Source organism: Macrobrachium rosenbergii, chromosome 6 (assembly GCF_040412425.1).
Source record: "Macrobrachium rosenbergii isolate ZJJX-2024 chromosome 6, ASM4041242v1, whole genome shotgun sequence".
In the NCBI taxonomy this organism is placed as follows: Eukaryota; Metazoa; Arthropoda; class Malacostraca; order Decapoda; family Palaemonidae; genus Macrobrachium; species Macrobrachium rosenbergii.
Window position 1 is genome coordinate 43006512 of NC_089746.1, and position 25000 is coordinate 43031511.

Sequence of the window (25000 nt, forward strand, 5' to 3'; positions counted from 1 at the left end):
CTTCAAGAGCTAATATTCAAATTACGCATTACAGGATACAATTCCACATTTAATTCAGCACAACAAACCGGTCCAAAGGTCAGAGAAGTCGAGAAAGACCTGTTCGTAGATTTCCCAGCGTACACACACACACACACACACACACACACACACACACACACAAACACACACCTTCGTAATTTCATTCATGACTTGGTGTCCATTCATTCAGGGATATCTGCAACTCATTCTAACTAAAGAGGTCTGACTGCCTGCGGAGGCGTCAGATTAATATGCAAAATGAATATATAAGATTTCGATTACAATGAACTGTAAGGGAAAACTAATAGATAGAGAGTATATATACAGAATCTACTGGTCACTTTTTACCAGATACGTATGTAATTGTAACAGCCACAATGTCCTCTTAACTTTTCGAATTCTTCACATTTTTCGGATACGCTTGTCACTAAAAAGGCTTAGATCCAATTGCAAGAATTACTTCGTATTTCTTGCATTTGGATCTAAGGCTTTGTAGTGACGAGCGTATCCAAAAAGTGTGAAGAGTTCGAGAAGTTAAGAGGGCACTGTGGTTATTACACGCACAGTATGCAATTGCAAACTAGTTTTTTCACTGAGAGAGAGAGAGAGAGAGAGAGAGAGAGAGAGAGAGAGAGAGAGAGCTACACAGCAAAATTATGAAACCGACATCCTTCATGGAGATCCAATAAAGGACTTCAGTTCCCCGTCAACGTCCTGGATACTGAAGGGAAGTTATTTATCTATTAACTCCGTCAATGAGGTTTTATGATTTGATGCTCTGTTTTTCACCATCTCAACGGGATCACAAAACAAGACCAGTCTCGATTTTGACGAAAACTTGACCGTGAATGGGAACAGGTGATCAGGTTCTGGAAGAGATATGCATGTAATCATTACTCTTTCAGTGTTACTATATACCTATTTATTTAATTATTTATTTTCCACTTTCGAACTTATCTCTTCTGATCGGTGAACGTACACGTTAGGAATAGGTAGAAATGTCTTACTGTCCAGAAAACCTCTGATTAAGTAATTGATCCCTACATATTATCTAAAACCATACAGACCGAAGAGATAGCAGAATCGGAGTCAGTTGTTATGCATGTACTCACCAGCCCCCTCTCTCTCTCTCTCTCTCTCTCTCTCTCTCTCTCTCTCTCTCTCTCTCAAAAGTTTGCGGTTTTACGAGCTGCCTAAATGCAGCTGCAATATAACAAATAGACAAGTGTTTTTTTTCGTCCATTAAGACTCGAGTGCTTCAAATCTCGGAGCTGGTTTAAGAGTTAATAAAAAAAATCAATTTAAGATAACAGTTAAAGTGTTTAAGACCCAATGGAAGCCTCAGGATTAAAATAATTGTCTCACGGCTTTACGTAACGGTCTTACGAAGCAATAAGTCGTCAACTGATAAAAAAAAGGTAAAATGCTAATGGAGGAATGTTAACATCCTACGCCTCAATGATTGTAATATTTCTTTCACCTTTGGTCTTATACAAGGAACAACTTGATTCATTTCAGCTAGTAACCACGGAACATTTCCGTAATAATAATAATAATAATAATAATAATAATAATAATAATAATAATAATAATAATAATAATAATAAGGCACCTTCTTCTTCTTCATAATAATAATAATAATAATAATAATAATAATAATAATAATAATAATAACAATTGTAATAGGGCATCTTCTTCTTCTTCTTCATAATAATAATAATAATAATAATAATAATAATAATAATAATAATAATAATAATAATAATAATAATAATAATAATAATAATGACATCCACGACCACTGATCAAGGGTTGTTCTCTGTGACCTACAGGCACTCGCTACACTTTCTCCTTCTCAGCTCATTGCAAGATGGCACTCTTGATAAGCCACCAAGTGGCACTCGCTGTCCCCATCCCCCCCCCAACCCAAAAGTGGCCTTGACCCTCTCTAGCCATTCTGCGACGACGTCAGTCACCCTGGGTCCGCCAAGGAGGTTGGTACGGGTGTGTGATATCACCCGGGTGTAAATGAAATTTTGGGGGTATTTTTGATTACGTCCATTTAGATTATGGTGATATATATATATACATAATAGATAAATAGATAGATAGATAAGTAAACAGATAGACAGATAATTAAGTAAGCAGACAGATAGATAGATAGATACATAGACAGATAAATAAGTAAATAGATAAATATATAGATAGATAGATAAATACGTAAATAGATAAATAGATAGATAGATAAGTACATAGATAAATAGAGAGATGAATACGTATATAGACAGATTGACAGATAGATAAGTAAACAGATAAACAGATAGATAAAAAAGTAAATAGATAGGTAGATAAATAAGTAAACAGATAGATAGATAGATAGATAGATAGATAGATAGATAAGTAAACAGATAAATAGATAGGTAGGTTGATAAGTACATAGATAGATAGATAAATAAGTAAATAGATAGAGACACAGATAAATAAGTAAATAGACAGATAAATAAGTAAATAGATAGAGACACAGATAAGTAAATAGACAGATAAATAAGTAAACAGATAGATACAGAGATAAATAAGTAAATACACAGATAGATAGACAGATAGAGAACATGGAATGCCTACGAAGATCTACAGATCTGTCATGTTTCTTATTACAAAGGCAACTGAAGTTAAGTACTTTCTAATGATGAAAGGTGCTTTCCAAATCTTTTCTCGCCCAGATAAATAACAAATAAAAAGATATATTATACATATAAATACCTACATATATATATATATATATATATATATATATATATATATATATATATATATATATATATATATATATACTATATATAGAAAACAAAGACAAGAAAATTAATGGTTTCGATAACTTGGGAAGATTCCCCGTGGTACAAAAACTGGAAGCTGAAGGTCTCTCTCTCTCTCTCTCTCTCTCTCTCTCTCTCTGACAAGTACTCAGTCCGACTTCTTACAGGTGGATGAAGCAGCATTATCGTCATTCAGCGAGAAATATGAATGAAATTTATTGTTATACAAAAGTTTAAGCCTTAAAAGAGCACTGACATTTAAATATAAAGAATCGTTAATAATAATAATAATAATAATAATAATAATAATAATAATAATAATAATAATAATAATAATAATAATAATAATAATAATCTTCAGCTCTGAATCTTTAGCAGTACATAACTATGACTTTCCTTCTTCTTCTTCTTCTTCTTCTTCTTCTTCTTCTTCTTCTTCTTCTTCTTCTTCTTCTTCTTCTTCTTCTTCTTCTAACGAAATGAGTGAGGCTAAGTAAATAAAGCACGTTGAAAGAAGACAAATAAATAAATGACGAAATAGATGCGTGCACAAGCTTACTCTCAAGCGAGATCATGTAACCTCGGAAAGGTCATGACTACGAGGCTAGGTCCTCAGGCCAAGGTTTGAAAACCGTGGTTATCTGGTGACAATTGCAGTGACCCTTCGCTACTTAGTAAAGGAAGAAGAAGAAGAAGAAGGAGAGAGAGAGAGAGAGAGAGAGAGAGAGAGAGAGAGAGAGAGAGAGAATATTCGAACTTTGGAGAAGAGAAGGGAAGAGATTGAGAGGACTTCCAAATCTCGAAGAAGAGAGAGAGAGAGAGAAACCTCCGAATCTCTCCAAATCTAGAGGAAGGAGAGAGAGAGAGAGAGAGAGAGAGAGAGAGAGAGAGAGAGAGAGAGAGAGAGAGAGAGAAATAAAACTTCTGAACCTCTCCAAATTTTGAGAGAGAGGGGAGATCTCTCCAAAGAGGAGAGAGAGAGAGAAATAAAACTCCTGAATCTCTCCAAATTTTGAGAGAGAACCTCCTAATCTCTCCAAATTTTGAGGAGAGAGAGAGAGAGAGAGAGAGAGAGAGAGAGAGAGAGAGAGAGAGAGAGAGAGGATCTCTTCTCTCCTCAGAATCTCGAGCAACACTCAGAAAACAGGACGCCGTTAGGCACAGCTTCCTGTGGGTACCCTGTAACCCCTCACCCACGCCTCCCGCCCCAATGCATGCAAGCATGCACATGCAATCATCACGCAACCAGTAACGTAAAAAACTCGTCAGTCTTGTGACTTTGTACCTTTGAGAAGGAAAGTCTTGTTCTTGTTTTTTTTTTTTTTTTTTTTTTTTTTGCTTATTTTTAGAATGTGTCAGTGTTATATACACACGGACACCGGCTGTCTGTCAGCCATGCAGACATACAGAAATAACAGACATGAAATCATCAACTGTGACGTCACGGCGTTGCGTTTCGACCGAGAGAGTCGGTCTCCCATAGATGAACCGAGACATTATGGACCTTAGATGCTTTTTAAAATCACCTCAGTGAGGTAAAATGAGGTATTCTAGTTCCTTATCTTTCTCTCTCTCTCTTAGGATAACAGACACGAAATCATCAACTCTTATGCACCTTCGATGCTTTTAAAATTACCTTTTAAAATTACCTCTGTGAGGTAATTTGAGGAGGTCTCTTTCATTTATCTTGTTCTTGACATGGCTTCTCTCTCTCTCTCTCTCTCCGGTTAAGGAATGAAGCCGACTGTAACTTTAATTTTCCTTTTCTTTACCGTTTGTTTTTCGGATGAGAGAGAGAGAGAGAGAGAGAGGTTATTAAAGAATTCACGGACCGCGACAAAATCATGCAAGCATCCTTCAATTTTATTTACGACAGACATGACACTGCACGACGTCGACAGATACAACAATACACGATGTTAACAGGCACGACGCTTCATGAAGTTGACAGACATGACACTGCATGACGTCGACAGACACGACGTTACACAATGTCGACAGACATGACATTGCGCGACGTCGACAAATACAACATTGCACGACGGCGACAGACGCGACATCGACAGAACGACGCTGCACGACGTCGAGAGACACGACGCTGCACGACGTTCACAAACACAATATGGCACGACGTCGACAAACACGACATTACACAACTCCGACAGACACTACATTGCACGACGTCGAGAGACACGACGCTGCACGACGTTCACAAACGGCTTTGCACGACGTCGACAAATACGACATTACACAACTCTGACAGACACGACATTTCAAAACTACGACAGACACGACATTGCACAACTCAGACAGACAGGGCATTGCACGACGCCGACAGGAACGACATTGCACGACACTACACGATGCCGTACTCTTCGTTTCATGTTCCTATTTGCCCAGGATGAAAACAAGAAAAAAATATAAATAAAAACTCATATCAATAAACACTTTTTTTTTACTCAAGAAACCAAATGACCTTAAGTGATTCGAAGTCGATGACCTTTTAAGTTGATACGCCATTTGAATAGACCAATCAATCAGTTAGGCATCCAATGACAATCTACCTCTTGACAAGAAAAAAAATTGGCACTATTTTTTTTTTGGCGTCTTATTTTTAGTGCTTCTCTTATTGAATATTTATGTTTAATTTGTGTTCTTTGACAGAGAGAGAGAGAGAGAGAGAGAGAGAGAGAGAGAGAGAGAGAGAGAGAGAGAGAAATCAGTACGCATGCGCAAGATCGCAGTGCACGTCCGATAACCCAGGGCAATGCTGTTTATCAATTTTATCTTTTCATCAGTCTGTTACCTGCTCCATTTTCCCTGTATTTTCTACGAATAGACGTTACTTTATATGTTACCTGACCTCTGGTAATGACACGCCAACTAAGAGATGTGGAAAGATAAAATCCTCGCGTTGGGCCTATAAAGTTTTATTGCGGGTTTAACCTTCCCAAAAAGCGCTTCATGCGGATTCTCGCTTCACTAAACAAATAAACAAAAACTTGTTCCAGTTTTTTTTTATTTTTCCTTCAGTGAGCAAATTCTAAAGTTAAGCTTCACTCACGCGATCGTTATTCCTTTGGACAATTCGTGACAGCCGTTTTTATTTCGAGTTTCGTATCCCACGACGGTAGGCCCACGGTCCTAGGCCATGATGGGTAGGCCTGCCACAACCTTCACCAGTCCTAAAGAGCTGGTCCTACCGCGAGGATCAGCTTCAAGTCCACTGCTGCGACCTTGAATCAGTTTCAAGGGTGGAGTTATACTTAAAAAGCGTTGCTATGTATCTCATCTTTCACTCGAAGTTACAATTAACATTCACGTACACTATCCGTGAGGGACCTTTCCATCTCGGAAATTTATTACTTTTTTAGCAGGAGTTCACTGCCTTGAGATTTTTTTTCCCTTTCTTGTGAGAGGCAGGCAAGGCCAGTCTGTTTTTCGAACAAGCAAATAAGCAGGACCAACCCATGGACTTTTTTTTTTTTTTTTTTTTTGTCGACACCAACAATAGTGGTTTACAGTTGTTCGCCAGATGTTGTCGGAGAAATTCTGCATGTGCCGTAGGTCTTGCTTCAATGTCTTGATGGAAAAACAATAATGGTTTCTGATCTCGACTTCTTGCGCATGGCGAAGCAAGCTTGTCCTCTGAATCTGTCAACAATGGCGGCAGAAATAAAAAAAAAACGAAGGGTACTCTGTTCTTGGCAAAATGTACTCTGTTCTGGGGACGTTTGGCCATCCAAATTAAGGACCTATGTCACGAGCTCCATTTTATGAATCTGTGTACATTTTCAATAAAAACAACAATACTGAGGGATAGGAATCTGAGTTTGTATTTTCTGTCTGTTATATTACACATTTTCAAACGAAAAACTTGTTACACAGTTCTATTTTTAGCTTAAGATAGCTTATACTTTCACCTTCTGAGTGTCTTTGTGATATCAAAAGGACACTGGAGATGGTAGCAGGAGATAGCGTAAGCTAGGACACAGTGTAAATAGTTTTTGTGCAAAAATGTTTATATTAACAGACAAAAAACACAAATTTAACTAATGCATCTTTTTCTCCCATAAATCAACATCATAATGATAAAATCGCCTCTGGACAGACAGGACAGGTCTTGTCCTGGAGCCAAGAACCCACCCCTGTACCAAGGTCTATTCTTTAGGTCTTGCCCTGCACCAACCAAAGAACTTGACTCACCGGAGGGACCCAGAGTCTATAAACAATCAAATCTGGAAATGCTCTGAGGCCTTAGTCAGCCAAGGCCGAGTGGTGCTTGACCTGAAGACTTTTTTTCAAGATGACTCCTCCTAGCTTTAGAAAAGACAGTCCTAGAACAGAGATCAGAGAATTGGACATCTTTGCCGAACTCAAAAGCATCATCACCTTTTGCTGCACTCAGAGCCATTATCATTTACTGAACTCAGAGGCATTATCATTTGCTGAACTCGGAAGCATCACCATTTGCTGAACTCAAAAGCGTTACTATTTGCTGAACTCAGGAGCATTACCATTTGCTGAACTCTGAAGCATTACCATTTACTGAACAGAAGCATTACCATTTGCTGAACACAGAAGCATTACCATTTGCTGAACACAGAAGCATTACCATTTGCTGAACTCAGAAGCATTACTATTTGCTGAACACAGAAGCATTACCATTTGCTGAACTCAGAAGCATTACTATTTGCTGAACACAGAAGCATTACCATTTGCTGAGCTCACAAGCATTACTATTTTCTGAATTCAGATGCATTACCATTCGCTGAACTCAGAAGCCTTACCATTTGCTGAAATCAGAAGAACTGCCATCTGCTGAGCTCAAAAGCATTACTATTTGCTGAATTCAGAAGCTCTATCATTTGCTGAACTCAGAAGCATTGCTATTTGTTGAACTCAGAAGCTTCACCACTCGCCTCAAGTCATTCTGAACCTCAGAAATTTACTTGTAAAACTTGGAGAGAAGTGAATAATTTATTCTGGGGAAAGAAATAAACTACCTGGCCTTATTCCAGCACAGGTTATTGCCCTTGTAAAACTGGAAGTCTTCGAAAAAAAATAAAAAAAAAACTTTCTTGCAGGAAGCTAGCAACAGAAAAACGCGAGCGCTTTTCACAGGCGGTTCACGTGATGTTCACGCGCCGGTTCTCAATCAAGCACGTGATTTTTGGGTTGGTTTTTTGGGTTCTAAACCCCCTTCTGCTTGCAGTCGTAAAGCAGTGGCTGCATTTGGGCAGCGTCGATGAATGAACGGGAGCAGCCTGAATACAACCATCAACGTCTGAACAGTTAGTCGAAACGCCCTGCTGGAAACATTATAATTTGTCGCTGGAAAAATGCGAGACAATCTGGACCTGCAGCTTACTATCTGTGTGTAGTCCAGACAAGAAAATAAGTTAAACAGGAGGAAGTAAATAAAGAAGGGAAGGAAGCAAGGAAGGATATGAGAGACAACAAAGGTCAGAAATTATACTAAAACCAAAATGAAATGAGTTCTCTGGTGGGCTTAATGCTTATATGTATATGTATATATATATATATATATATATATATATATATATATATATATATATATATATATATATATAGTGTATATATACATATACAGTATATATATATATATATATATATATATATATATATATATATATATATATATATATATATATATATATATATATATAATGAGTCGTAAAAGTCGATTGTTTCTTGCTATATCTAAACCCAAGGCCCAGGTTCGACTCCTGACCGGGGCAGTTGCACTTAGCAAAGAATTTCCCCAGGGTGTATGTTACAGCGAAAGGTATGATGAAATTTGTATTAAACAACATTTTTGACTTAAAATCTATGAATATGTAAATGTCACACATGTATAAGTAACAATAAACACAAACATACACACACACACACATAAATATATATATATTTATATATAAATTATATATATATATATATATATATATATATATATATATATATATATATATATATATATATATAAATGGATGAATGTGAGTGTGTGTGTGTGTGTGTGTGTTCCACCATAACTCTGAAATGCATTCAGCAATTTCAACAAAACTTGGTATACATATGAGTTACTGACTGAAAAAAGAATACTTGGGGGGTAAGACATCACTAGCATCAAAGGGCACCAAAGGGCTTCCCTGAAACAGGGCTGGTTCTGCCCGTAGACTTAGTAACTAAATAAACTCTGTGCCTTTATCATACCTAATTTCAGTATACATATGACTTATTATCTGGAAAAGAATACTGTGAGGGGTAAGTATCACTAGCACCAAAGGAGGTGGGGGTGAGAGGGGGTAACATGTAAAAATAAACCGAAAACAACAGAACAGGAATAGGGGTGAGAAGGGGTGAAAAATAAAATATAAAAAAATTACAGATATTAGTGTCTAATCCACAGTTTTTGAGGTCGCTGACATGTATAGTGACACTCCCAATGCTCTTTAACCACAAGTTCAGCCCCGATAGAAATGGGGGTGAGAAGGAGTGAAATATAAAATGTCAAAAATGTTGGGCATTGTAATTGAAGCAACTATCTTAACAGGAAATGGAGAGAGTGAGAGGGCGAGGAAGTGAGACAGAGAGTAGACGGGGTGATAGGGAGAGAGAGAGAGAGAGAGAGAGAGAGAGAGAGAGAGAGAGAGAGAGAGAGAGTTTATTAGTTGTCATTCAGTTTTCCCCAGCAGTGCTGGGTTGGTCAGCTAGTATATATAAAAAACAACATTTGTAGCTTAATGTTTGTGAATATAAAAAAAGTCACGCTGTATGACAAAAATTCATATATAAATATGTGTATGTTATATATGTGTATATATATATATATATATATATATATATATATATATATATATATATATATATATATATATATATATATATATATATAAACAGTGTAGGCCTACTGTATGTGTTTGTATGGGTGCATAGGTTCATTTTGTCTGTTCATTTTAAGCCTGCATGATTTCACATGATGCAAAAAAGAAACAAAACAAAAAAGAGAGACTTTATCAGTTGTCCTTCAGTTTTCCCCCAGCAGTGCCGGGTTGGTCAGCTAGTATATATAAAAAACAACATTTGTAGCTTAATGTTTGTGAATATAAAAAAAGTCACGCTGTATGACAAAAATTCATATATATATATATACATATATATATATATACTGTATATAATATAAACAGTGTAGGCCTACTGTATGTGTTTGTATGGGTGCATAGGCACATTTTGTCTGTTCATTTTAAGCCTGCATGATTTCACATGATGCAAAAAAGAAACAAAACAGAATATAAACAAATCTTATTATTATTATTATTATTATTATTATTATTATTATTATTATTATTATTATTATTATTATTATTCAGAAGTTGAACAAACCGGAAACCTAAGGAAGGCGATTAGAACGAAGCAGAGGTGCGTGCCCAACATTTTGAAAAATTGAACTAGGGATACCGCAGGGGGGGGGGGGGATTTTCCTCCTCTCCATTTCTGGGCGTTGGTCAGTTCGCTCCTCCTCCTATAGCTCTCGGAAGGCCAGCACTGCCTACCTGGCTGTCAGGGCGCAGTAGCCGCAGCCGCAGCAGCATCATCATCTCCGCGTTCGGGTTCACCTTCACATTTATTTCCAAGGGCAAGGTGGTGCTGCTGCTCGCCATCAGCAACAGGCGAAGACGGCTCTATTGGTCTAGCAACACGCACCTCCTCTAGGATTCTATCTCTTCTTCTTGAGCAAAACTCTCTTTTCCTGCCGAGAACGCCCAGCTTCGCTGAACAGCTGCACCAGTATGTTGTGAATGTGCCTCGCTGTCGAACTTCTCCAAAGTTCCAGAGGTGTCCTTTATTCCTCGCACCGTTGGACTGTGGAACAGCCTCCCTTCTGAGGATGTCGTGCAACTGGAACTTAGGCAGAAGTTCAAGCGAAGATGCAATGCATTACTACCCCTAATACAATTCTTCTTGTAATTTTATAATTTACTTACATTTTTATTTATTTATTTGTTAATTTATCAGTTTTCTAATAACTGATCAGCTCGTTCTCCATTTCCTTTACCTTCTGTTACTTCTTTCGAATGAACACCAAAATATTCTTTGGTAGTATGAATTTCAAGTCAATGGCCCCTGCGGGCTTGTTCCATATGAATAGGGTTCATCTTAATAATAATAATAATAATAATAATAATAATAATAATAATAATAATAATAATAATAATAAGAATATTGGTCAGGACGCCTCCCGGAGTCGGCTACCAATGGCTTCCACTTGACGTAGACCGATGCAAATTTCTGCTATACTGACACAGGGTCTTCTGAAATCTGTTTTTTCTTTAGTTAATTCGAGGTATTTTGGCTGCGGCTGTGAAGTTTTTCTTTTGTGCTCGGTGATCTTGTCGATAACATGTGCGTTTGTCTCGAAACACAACGGAAACTCATTTTTCTCAAGATTCAGATGATTTGGGATTTTGGTAAAAATTGTAACTAACTGATTAAATGACTTTTAATAGTTGATATGTTCATGGAAACTGTGTTATACTTTAAGTAGCGGTTGGTGAGCAGACAACTTTAAATATTTACATACCAGGATGGTTGTAAAGAATTTACGAAGCACAAGATTTTGCCTTTTTCAAATGAAATGGATCAAGTTTTATATCCCCCGATAGTTCTGTCCAATAAAGACGGATTCCAGAGAAAGAGGAATTGACATGAAAATGACGACTGACAGCAGTGAGATAATTTATAGATATATTCACGAAATATATTACAAATGGAAGATTATATATGATGAACATAACAAAAGAAGATAAGTGTCCCTATTTTGCGCAGTTCCAGAGGTCCTAATTTATTCCTCACACAGTTGGACTGTGGAACAGTCTCCCTGAGGATGTCGCACAATTAGAACTTCAGAAGTTTAAGCGAAAGTGCAATGTATTTTTACCCTAATACAATTCTCCTTGCATTTTAATAATTTACTTACATTTTTTTCTATTTATCTATTGATTTAGTAATTTATTTTTTCTTTGTAACAACTGATCTCTTCTTGCTGTGTATCCCATTATCCACTGTTACTTCGTTCTAATGAACACCATATTTTTTGGGAGTTTGAATTTCAAGTCAGTGGTCCCTGCGGTGGGCTTGCTCCATTTGAAGTGTTCATCTTCTGAATAATAATAATAATAATAATAATAATAATAATAATAATAATAATAATAATAATAATAATAATAATAATAATAATAATAATAATAAAGTATAACACAGGGATAAAATTATCGAAGAAAAAATATGCTCCCAGTCGTAATTATATATATATATATATATATATATATATATATATATATATATATATATATATATATATATATATCACAATACACACACACACATATATATGTATATATACATATAGTTCTTTAAAACTGCGTTAATTATTTTGACTCAGAAAAGAAAAACAACCAAGCCATCTATAGGCACACCTAAGCTACTATGGGTCGGTGACCGCAGATGTCAACACACTCGTAAGAACAAAAGATTTGTTTCTCAAACATTTTGTACCATTTCAGTGATTAATCATTAAGATGTTCAGTTTTCGTATTGAGAGAACAAGTTCCGTTTCCTTTATGGTCTTTTGATTAAGGATACATTCGGATTAATTGCCTCTGATGACCGTTGAGTCTAGTTTTTTTTTTTTACGTTTATCGAAAATCCTTTTCGAACGTAATTACTGGAAAAATCTAGTTCAATTGGTCTTCCTGTATCAGATGTGATAGGTCTAAGTCTCCAGCTGACTCGGGATAATGACTACCTCAAATAATTTTTAGATGACATGATTAGAACTTTTAAAAAGCTCCAGGTAAATAAAAAATACTTAATATTTTAAAACAGTGAAGTGGTGGTGATTCGCAGAGCCAAAGTAAAACTTTATCCGCTATACTTTTAAGGCATACACATGATTTATTGTACTAAAAGAAGATAACGCTTTGAATATTTGCTTCGTGCAGCAAGGGCGGGTTGTTAATTCATTCACTTTAAATGTACTACATACATCCTCGAAGAGGATTTATAATTCCTACAAATGCTTTTGTCTGTATGTTCACAAACTGAGCTTCTGTTAAAGGGTGATATCTTTAACGGACGAACTTTGTTACATTTTCATTTGCATAGTAGCGTCTCTCTCACCAGCCAACAGGACTTACAGCTATGAGACTAGACGTTTCAGCAGGCTATCTTTTTTTTCCTAATGACCAGTTTTTGATAAAAAAAAAAAGACGAAAATGCGCAATTTCACCTCAACTAACAACACACACGAGGCAAACTGAAAATTTCTGTTGCTAACACTGTAGGTTACGTCTTCAGAGTCTGAAGTTTGGTTCAGGCAGTTTTTGATCAATCTGGTACACATGACTGATATAACACAATAACATACAGACCTTTGATCGCTTAAAAGCGCCTGCAGTGGTTAAAAAAAACCGAAACCACTGTAGATTCACCAAGGAAACCAAGACGCCCTCTGGTGGCCTGGCCTTGAGTTGCTTCCTTTGAGTTTGTGTTTTTTTCCTTTCAAATTTCAAGTTTCATTTTGTCCTTAACCTAAATATAGAGGATGTGTGCATGTACGGGCGCGCGTGCACATGCTTTTGTTACATATCCCAGCCATCTTGCAAGCATTTCTTTGTGATGGGAAATCAAAAGTAGTATTGATGGAAGATAGCAACTCTGGTTGGTTCTCCAGCTGAGTGGGTGTGTCTTCTGCAACCAGTTTTTCTTTGGTTCGTTTTTTTCTTTCTTGCGTTTTTTTAAACCTCTCTTTTACTTGAATTTACGATCTGGGTACCCACTCCCCTTAAGCATAGCATGCTGATAAAACAATCAGCACCGAAGCCAAAGTGGCTCTTATGAGCCTAAAACTAGCAACTGTGTATCTGGGGCTCTTCGAACACCTTCGGCCTGGCTGGAATCGCCTTTATGTACTCCATAACAGAAAGAATTGGAGGAACGAGACCTTCGGGAGTCCGTAAAGGGGCCTGTGCTTGTTTCCAAACGGCAGGCTTCGGTTTTTTGCAGAACCAGTTTTTTTCCCCCCTTCAGATAAAACTGGTTCGTAATCCAGGCCCTCGGCATGTGCTACCAGGTGCATAAACGGAGCAGAACGAAACAAATTTTGTGAATGTTCAACAGCAAAAGACTTCTATAAAGTTTGGCACACACACTCTATCTCGTCGTAGATCTTGTTGAGTGCGAGCTAGGTCAGCTCAGGTACACTGGGTCAAGGTTTGGATTTAACCCGAAACTTGAAAGTGTTTCAGTTGCGACAAGTTTTGCAGAGCGTACCAAAAACCCCTTTAGCAAATAGCGCTATGAAAATGAACACAAAAGACGCGGTGACTGATCCAGGGGGAATCTTACATCGAAGCGAATCCGGTAGAAGATGAAGAAAAGAAGAAGAAGAGCGTGGTTAGCTCTAAGGCTTTCCTTAGACTCAATCTCCCCTCGCTGCAGATTTCCCTCACAGCCTTCCCGGTCAGCTTGTCGCGAGTCAGGGTACGAGCGAGGTATGGATGGAGGTAGGGAGGTAATGAGGGAGGTAGGGAATGTGGGTAGGGAGCCAAGGCGGGTAGGTATGTGGTTAAGGTGCGGGTATCCCAAGTAACCCCTTGGGGTATCCGCTTGGAGGTCAGATCCAACTTGCTCCGCGCCTCAGCTGTGCCTCAGCTGTGCTCTCTCTCTCTCTCTCTCTCTCTCTCTCTCTCTCTCTCTCTCTCTCAGATGTGTGTGACAGTTTATAAGGTTAATCACTATTTAAACGCTATGAATACGCATACGTAAATATTTTCAAACATAAATATTTGCAAAAGTCATAAATTTAAAATACAATCAAGAGAATCAATACTTGCATATACGTGTGTATGTTTGTATAAGATTATATATGCACATAATGAGGAGGTACCTATAGGCCTACACTGATTATTGCGTAGATACCTATAGACTAAACTAATTATTGCGTAGATACCTATTGACCCAAACTGATTATTGCGTCGATGCCCATAGACAAACTGATTATTCGGGAGATACCTATAGGCCTAAACTGATTACTGTGTAGATACCTGTAGGCCTAAACTAATTACATAGATAACTATTGGCCTAAACTGATTATTGCATAGATACCTACAGACCTAAGCTGATTATTGCATAGATAATACCTATTGGTCTAAACTGATTATTGCGTAGATACCTATATGCCCAAACTGATTATTGAATAGATAACCATTAGCCTAAACTGATTATTGCGTAGATACCTATAGGCCCAAACTGATTATTGTGTAGATACCTATAGGCCTAAACTGACTTTAGTGTAGATACCTATAGGCCTCAAATGATTATTGCGTTGATACTTGCAGACCTAAACTAATTATTGCGAATGTACCTATAGGCCTCAACTGAGTATTGCGTAGATACCTATAGGCCTAAAGTGATTCTTCTGTAGATACCTATACGCCTAAACTGACTACATGTAAAGATACCTATAAGCCTAAACTGATTACTGCGTAGATACCTGCAGACCTAAACTAATTATTGTGAATGTACCTACAGGCCTAAACTGATTAATGTGTAGATACCTATAGGCCTCACTGAATACAAGAAGCGTCTACGATTTAGATAAGAGAAATTCGTAAAACAAAGGAAAACACACAACATACCTCTTTGTAAACTGCGGAATTTAGACCACATAGTTTGACACCCGGCAACCAGTTCAGCCAGCAGTGTGTAGAAAGGTCAGAGGTCAGTTTGGCGTGTTGCTTTGCTTTGGTGCTGTCTTGCAACCGAGGTGCGTTGAGTATCGTGCAGAGACTGAAGGAAGTTCTTGTATATCTCTTGTTCTGGAAGACGAGAATGTGGTTGAGAATCACTGAGAATATTAGGTCAATAATGGACTGCAACTGTATGCAAATAAAAGTGGGGACCTTAGTAAGTGTGACGATTACAAGAATATAAAAATTACCAACAGAGTTAAATTACACCTATTTGTAATTGTAGCGCATAATTAGATCTACACAGAATACACACACACGCACAGGTTAATGTGACAGTAACACGAATAGATAATTACCAACAGCTATATCATAACTACTTGTAATTATAACACATAATTAGACCTATATCAAACACACACACACGTTAATAAATGTGACATAACACGAGCAGAAAATTACCAACAGAATTATATCCTAACTACTTTCAATTATAACACATACTTAAACCTATACGGAACACACACACACACACACGTTAAAAAACCAAAAAAGTCAGTTCAGTTTTATAACCGTTAAGAACTATCATCATTGTTTTCCCTTGTACAAATATTTATCTTTATGCCAGAGTTCAGGAAATGCGTTAGCACGTTATTGACGGTCGATCCGTTTTTTTGCCTATCTTTGGGCTATTAACTTACTGGCCAACATCACAGATTGGCAATAATCCTAACTGAATTTGCTTCCATGTAAGTCTAGTGTATACCAGTAAATGTTTTTTTTATAATAAGGGTTGCACCGATAAATTCACAGCAGTAATCACTGTCACGTTACATAAGATTGTTGAGTCCGGTATCACACTTCAGAGTATGCCATGACCAACAGAGAGTAGGTCTATAAGGAGCAAGCCTACTGGATACTACCCATGCAATGGAGCCACTAAGAATTACTCTTAACCTTGTCTCTCACGCCGAGATAACCGTAATCCATTGCAGTTCCCTTATCATTAAAAACCAAGCCCCTATTACAATTATGTTTCGATGAGGACATCATTTCGCCAAGCCAGTCTGCTGCTAAATCCCTTTTGTGATGAAAATCAACTGAATTGAAGCCTTATAACAGAAAGTGGCATTCGCAGACTAAAAATATTGCCGTTACCAAACCACTAAGGCAAGTAATATTGCAGTTATGAAAGGCAAGTTCTAACCACAAATACGAAACCAGTCTGTTATATAGTAAAAACTGCAAAGCATATATATATATATATATATATATATATATATATATATATATATATATATATATATATATATATATATATATATATATATGCAAGTGCGTATAATTCACAGGAACACCAAATTTTACTGCAAAAACCTCCAACTACAATGAAACTGGCAATATGGCCCTGACCAGATTGGTCTATTTAGACGTCTTTGATTACCCCTTTTCGAAAATGTCTCAACAGATTAAACCAATCAGGCTTATAGCCCGTGTCTTATTTATCCAAGTGGTATTTTTCATTTATAAAATGTATATGCGCCTAAGTGCATTTACTGTACACCCCATATAACATCCTGACAAAAACCGAAATTTCTTCTTTGTTGTCAACAGAATCCAGAACTAGTTCCACCGGAGAAAAAAATTGCAGCAAAACTAGATCAAGGATACTCCACAACCGCCTAGTTTTGCTTCTCTTTGTTTTAATTTTCTATATATTATTTATAAACTTGAAGTTTTCATGAATCCGGTAGGTAACTCTAAACTGCCTGATTTCAGTCAAGAATCAGGTTAAAATACGTATGTATCAGAGAAGAGCTTTCCATTTGTACTACCTGATTTTAGGGAGAATGGCGCAAAAACCACGGCGTTTCCAACGGCTCGGTCTCCTGTGTAACACTATGGGCCTTTCGTGTTGTTAACGGCAGACATTAAATACTTACGATCCGTTATCATTCTTCAGAATGTGCACACACGCGGAAAAACCAGGAATCCGAAAACAACCATAACTTGATAAGTTAGGTTCTACAAAATAACTGATTGAGTTATGGTTCTCTAGCACCGTGACATCTACCAGGAATCTGGTGATTCGAACAAAAATACAAGAAATTTTGTCTATATCGTCCCAATGTTACAAAATGTATTCTGTGACGTTTTAATCACGTTGCCCGTTTATCAAATTCGATATGAATACCTATTATTCCTACACTGGATTTCAAGGGTGTTTTCAAAAGGTCTGAACTATATACTTAAACAGTTTAAATGGCTTCTCGTTGCCTGGAGATTAGAATGACGTACTCTACCAATGGCATTATATACAAGCCGCATCACTTCCAAGACGCCATGTTTGTTTACATTTAGGGCAAGGTGCACGACGCTCCAAACGGCCTCGGGGCGCAACCATCAGCTTGGTGGGTGATGGCAAAGCCTATATATAATTTTTTTGGCGATGGTAGGCTCTGACACAGTTTAATTCTCCAAATTAGTGCTTATTGTCCAGGCTAGTTATTGTATTATTATCTATTTAATTGTAAATGACTGATTGTAAAAAAATGGCAAAAGAATAACTATCGTACATAATTACATTAAACAATGTTGGATGTGGTGTAAATAACAGTATACGATGTTCTACATTAGTGTTGTATATATAAAAATGATTTTAATGAAATTATTGAAGTTTTTAATAACAGTTAAAAAAGCCAAGAATGCTGAATTTATCTCAGAAAGTAATGATATAAAATAAATTCCATTTAAGTAAGGGTTGACGGGTTGACCCATTTCTGTAGCCAAAATTTTGACAGGTGTAAGCTATCAGCTGAGGAGGCTGACTGCCATAACATGTCATATGAACTGTCTACATAGCTGTTAAAATAAATATCATTGATATTGCACAAATGCATATTTTCATTAATATTGCAGTGTGTGTATTGGAAGAGCAACAGTATTTTGGCTGTGACTGCTCTTTAGGCCAGGAAAATGTAGTATGAATGATGACGAAGCTGTCAGACTGGCCCTGTCATGCATTCAAATATTATCTGTTCCGCACTGAAGTACCTGTACAATAAAGTAAAGTATGTCTGTTCTTTCAACCCATCATAACATCGAAAATATGTATATCAACTTAAATCGGCTGTCTACAGTGCAGCACTAAGCTAGTAGTATATATCCCCCATGACCGTTTGTAGTGCTGCATCCCTTTATCCTAAATGTAAGCAAACATGGCGTCCTATCCAGCGGGGAAGCCTGGAAGTAACGCGGCTTGTATACACTGGCTTTGACTCTACGTTTAGTTTTATTATTCCTAACTAGAATGTAGGCGGACAATGCTTCAAGATACGATAAAGAAAAAATTCGCCAGACGATCTGAATACAAGACCCTCACAGAATGCGACTTTCGTAATTATTCAGAACGAGCAAACGCTCTTACTCAGTAGGCGTAAAAGCATATCAACTTGTAACGTAACAAATCAATAAATGACAAACACGTAATAAATCAACATACTTTTATTAACTTTTGATGATAAATGAGTGTTCTACAAATACAAGACTCCAGCCAGCCATTTTTGCATGTAACACCATTTTGTGTTTTTCATGAAAAAATGGCTAGGAAATGATAGGGCACTCAAAGAACCTAAAAATACCAACCTAATGTAACCTCGGGGTGTTTACTGGATACAATGTTGCCGTATTAATTTTTTAAAAATACCAACCTAATGTAACAAAGGGGTGTTTACTGGATACAATGTTGCCGTATTAATTTTTTATTTATCATTTGCGCAAAGTGTTTGTGGGGTTCAAAATAACGAGAATGAAGAGCTCTTTTCAAAAATGTAGGTTACAATTTCATACTGTGTACTGGCACTTATAAAATAATACCCAATAAGTGTTCATTTGCCTGTTAAGGACCGTGAATATAAAGAAGGCCTTTGCCTCGCTTTAATTATCATGTACAGGTATTTATTTGTTATAAAAATAAACTTAAAAAAAGCTGCTAACCTGCTGCGACTGGATATTTCCCCATAGACATCCAAATTATTGATAAAATTCGTTTAATGTCCGCTCGAGTCGAAAGACAAGGCTGTTCATTTGCCATTTAAGGATCGTGAATATAAATAAGGCATTTCAACATATCTACATCGAATTACCTCGTTGTCGTTATTCTGGATAGGTACCCATCTTAAATATACCCATAAAAAATTTGCATACCCGCTGTAACTGGAAATTCCCCATAGACGCTCCAAATATTGAAAAAATTCCCCCTATTTTACGTCAATGAGAACGGACCTACTGGTAGTTCGCCCAATTCCTCGCACGGTGCCAGCACCATCGTTACCCGAGATCTAACTCTTTGACGTGTTTGTGAACTCACTTATATGTTTTTAGGCGAAAAAAAGGACCCACCTGTCGAAAATATTTGGAATTACGGAAGGATGTGGCATGTGAGTACGAAAATTCGTCTTGTTTCACGCACTCCTGATTGGTAAAGGACACGAAACTGGGAGTCAATTGTTAACTTTAGGTTCCAGATGCGCCTAGAAACCCGTTGCAATGCTGGGTAATGTGACTGGTAGCCGCCATGCGGCCAACGCTTAAACTAATTTATACCATAGGCTCCTTTCGCAAAGTCTATTTATGTTTATTTAAAGATAACTTCAATAATTTAATCGTTTTGCATGACATATTTAATAGGATGCGGTTTATTGTTATTTATATGGGGGAATAAACAGCTCGTACTAGGCCTTGTTCGATGTCAGCTCATTAAACTGGAAATTTAACATTCTGTATATGTAGGATATTATAAGCTCGTTTCCAATACTTTATTAAACGTTTTATAGATACCTTGAATTTAATTGTTTTGCTTGGCTCCTTTGGTAGGATGCTGTTTATCATTACACTGAAGTTTAACTTTTATATATATATATATATATATATATATATATATATATATATATATATATATATATATATATATATAGGCTGGTTTCCAATAGCCCATTTATGTTTCTCTTAGATAACTAGAATAATTTATTCGTTTTGTTTTTTCTTTTGTAGGATTCGGTTTATTACATTTTACTTGTGAAGGAAACAAACTCAGCTCGTATAAGGTCTTGTAATATGTCAAATCATGAAACTAGAAGTTTAGACTAGATAAGTAATAGATTTAATCTTTGTAGAGAAGTTGACTAAGCTTGGAATAAGCGATTTTTATGTAGTTTCTGATCACGTAGGAACTAAAATGAGGTAGGCCTATAACCGTGCGGGCTAATGATAGGGATTATTATATGGGTAGGCCTAGGCGTTTTCGATGTTTCGAAATGAACATTTATGACGTCATGAGATAGGTATTTCCGATCGTTTAAAACAGTTTTTTCAAATGTCTGCTAGACGATGTTATTTTATAATCAAGGGGAATATTGTCAAAGTGTAGACAATGATGGTGATTAGCTCATTTTACTCTCTCTCTCTCTCTCTCTCTCTCTCTCTCTCTCTCTCTCTCTCTCTCTCTCTCTCTCTCTCTCTGAACCTTCCTTTGCTAGACACATCAGTAATACGCCCGTCTAACAATCAATAGTCATTGAAGAAACTTTTTTTTTTTTTTTTTTTGCAAATGCAGATTATATTGAATCATTGCTCCATCTTCCTTTGATTAAAAACTTGTCTTGACCGGGTTCAGCAAGATATATTTTAATGTCACGGAAGCATAATGCTGTGTATGATAATGTCACAGATGCCGAATTGTCTGCAACCGTAAGCGGGTATTTATTTATTTATTTCTTTTATTTTACTTCAGGGTGCTGTCGAATATGTATTTAGCAGAGTAATATGCTTATTAGTATTCATATTTGTTAATATGTTTAGTAATCCGAGTGTTATGCTTTATAGAGTAAATGCCAGCCGTCGTAGAGTTAGCCTAGGAAGAGTGTGTAGACAATGTGTCATTATAGGCCTAGTGTGTTAAAACTGTAGCTAATATTGTTGCCCAAAGCCACTGAAGGAATAATTAGTTCCTAGAATATGTTATAAAGTACTATTCTTGGTCATATTTTTGTTGTTTTGACGTGAATTATATACCCTTAGGCTTGGAACTTATATGAATAGGTTATTCTTCTACGGCAATCGGCGTCCAGATGGGGTGTCTAATCCAAAGAAATCTGTAGAACGTTGACAGAGCCAATCCTCCCTCCTCGTTGACCCGTCGGATTTGACAACCCTTTTACAGATCATGAGAATAGGGGGGAGTTGGGGGGGGGGGACGGTCAACACGTATTATAGCTGACAGGCTTAATAAAACTAAACGGGATTTAGGTCTAACGGAAAAACAAAGAGCCTTGCAATAAAAGTGATAGTAAGTTTCTCAACCTTAGCCCTTGGGCTGTGAGAGTGCCAAGATGACGTGCTTTATTCAAGGGATTCGATATTTTAGGATACCCCCTTTTTCGTATTGGTCATATCCTAGTACATTAGGTTTAAGGCTAATTATTATTATTATTATTATTATTATTATTATTATTATTATTATTATTATTATTATTATTATTATTCTTCAGAAGATAAACCCTGTTCATATGGAGAGATTCAGGCTTCCAAAGGATATGGTGCTCATTAGGAAGTAAGAGTAGGTACAGGGACATACAGAAAAAAGAAATCTCACTTATTAAAAAAAATAAATTAATAAATAGATAAAAATGCATTAGAATGCAGGGAGAATAGCATTAGGGTAGTAATGCATTGCATCCTCGCTTGAACTTTTGAAGTTCCAATTGCACTACATCCTCAGTAGGGAGACTGTTCCATAGTCCAACTGTCTGAGGAATAAAGGAACTGACTAGTTCTACAGCGAGGCACATTTACTGCATATTGTTGCTGCTAAAACGATCTTGTGCAGGCTTTGCATGTGTGTGGTTTAGGCCGACGAGGATATCCTCTCATTCGTCCTTTGGCGCGCAATCGACTGTTGGTTGGTGTGGATTAAACTAGTTTATAGTACCAAGGGCCCTTGCAAAAAGCGGATGGCAAGCGTGGTCAAGTGTCATGGAGTCAAATAGGCCTTGTGTGGACCTCTGGGCTGTAACTACCAACAAAGACGAAGAAATCGAGTAGCCGGATACCGTTTATTTATTTCGTAAGCTAGGGATGTTGACTTACAGTAGAAAGTCTTTGGGTTCGTACTTTGTTAACGATGTAATTCAACTTTAAGGTGACCAGAATAGTATTTTTTTTTTATTTATAGTGAAGTTGATTTAAGAGTTTTAAGGGTAATACTGATACAGGTTTTTTTTTTGTAGCTTTTCACACGGTAAGCGGGTGCTACCGTTCCAATTTTCGCATGCAGTCTGGAGTGAAATATCTACACCTATATTCTGACCCCCGAATGTTCAAGGGGATTTTGTGTTGGTGCCATCCAGCATTGCTTCGTGGTATCCAGGTATCCATCAAAGGGTTAGCTTTGTCGATCGAGCGGTTGTGTCTTATTTGGTGCACTACAGTTTATCGACGTAACAGTTTAGAACGGCCACACGCTCTATTCAGTCGTTCTGGTACTTCGTAATGTAAACTTTCATTTTTCATTTGACGTTTGTATATGCATATGCTTAACTATATAACAATGTGCCTATACTTACAGGGAAATCCTTTATCTACAGGAACAGTGATTGAAAGTTGACTTTTTGTTATTAGTCTAAACAGCGAACAGAAGACTCCAGGCTATGAATTCTTAAAATTCTTCTTAAAAGTATTTTTTTTTACCTAGTTCAGAGTCTAACTGATTGATGTATTAGTTTTCGTAAGAAGACATGGAACTTTTTTCAGGGAACTCCAGCAAGCATAAATGATAATCATTTTGCTTATCGCTCATCAAATATTGGTAACAACATAACCCCGCTGGGAACTTCTTCGAACGGCTTGCATAAATCCTATAAAAAGAGTATAAAAAAGGGTATCATCTTGCCCTTTTGCAGACCATCATTACCTGTCATCAACTCAAACCATTAATCTTTTTTTTTTTTTTTTTTTTTTTTTACTAAGTTTATTCTTGTACTCCATGATTCAGTACCTATTCTTCACTCACTCCTCCAGCCTGTGGGTCTTTCCTCGTAACCAACGTAGGGACAAGAGCCTCCGACGAACCCACGATCTTGTCGGAGCGCCGTTAAAACCTCCCACGATCCTGCAGCTGGTGCTCGCTGTCTCCTCGGGATCTGGGTGAGCCGTTTCGGAGGCAAATCCTTACTACTACTATTACTACTACTTTACCAGTTAATTTCTTGCCTCTGCGGCAGGATACGTTGCAAAGGCAAATCCCAACTACCACTACTACTAGTAGTATTACAGTATACTACGATTTTAAGTCAATTTCTTGCCTCTGCAGAGGGAGCAGTTTCTAAGACATCCCAGCTACTACTACCTACTACTACGATGTAAATAAAAAAGTATGAAGATTCCTCGTTAAATACTGAGACCTTTGTGACAAAAAACAGATTAATGAGAAGCTTTGCAATACAGAAAACTGCAACGTAGACACCTCTGAATAGGCTAAGCTGGCTGCAGTGACTTTGCAGATCGGTTGCGCCTTTTTGGACTGGCCGAGATAGGTGATACCTTGCGTAACGCGCATATAACAAAGAGGTTTCGTTACGTAAAGGGGAGAAAATTCTGTTCATTTAAAGGGAGTCTCTTGAAGATTATAATGGTATCGGTGTTTGAAAAGAAAAATGAGGTGTTGAAATTGTGTGTTTGTTTTTTTTTTTATTACGCTTTAGGAGTTCGTTTGAAATACTTTTTTTTATAAGTATCTCCTACGTCTTTATAAAATTGCATTATAAAATTGCATTATCGTATTATTTATTTTTTTTTGTTACTATAATTATTACATTATATATTTATATTTATTATATATATATATATATACATACACACACACACACACACACATATATATATATATATATATATATATATATATATATATACAAAATAAAAAAATTGATATATATATACTCCAGATTTTGTATTTTTGTATATACATATATAACTACAAAAAGCACAAAATCTGGAGTATTTATATACTCCAGATTTTGTATTTTTTGTATATATATTAAAATACACAAAAAATACATTAAAAATAGAAAAATGAAAGGGTGTTGTCGGACTTACTGTCAAGAGGTTTGGCTGCTAGGTGACAGAGAGCAGATAGTGAAAGACGGTGTCAGGGAGAGAGAGAGAGAGAGAGGAGAGAGAGAGAGAGAGAGAGAGAGAGAGAGAGAGAGGGGGGGGGGAGAGTAATAGGCAGTTAGTCAATATGTAATGGTGTGGAAGTGGTTTGCTTGTTTAAGGAAGGCGACAGTTTCTTGATGTAAAGAGATTCTGAAAGAAGGAGGGAAAGGCAGTCGGTAGTTT

The 25000-nt window shown here is 36.9% G+C and overlaps 2 protein-coding genes across 2 annotated transcripts in view; both read right to left on the reverse strand.

The window, feature by feature from the left end:
* The window catches only part of LOC136839484 (glutamate receptor ionotropic, kainate glr-3-like), a 47091-nt gene extending 26934 nt beyond the window's left edge, over positions 1-20157 (reverse strand). The window contains exons 1-2 of the mRNA XM_067105593.1: positions 20006-20157; positions 15554-15733 (exon numbers count right to left, since the gene is read on the reverse strand). The gene's annotated coding sequence lies outside the window, so the exon portion shown is untranslated. The remainder of the gene's footprint in view (positions 1-15553; positions 15734-20005) is intronic.
* The window catches only part of LOC136839835 (uncharacterized), a 23876-nt gene continuing 2095 nt past the window's right edge, over positions 3220-25000 (reverse strand). Inside the window, exons 2-3 of the mRNA XM_067106164.1 lie at positions 23673-23802; positions 3220-3323 (exon numbers count right to left, since the gene is read on the reverse strand). Of these exons, the coding sequence (XP_066962265.1) occupies positions 3220-3323; positions 23673-23802 (234 nt within the window). The remainder of the gene's footprint in view (positions 3324-23672; positions 23803-25000) is intronic.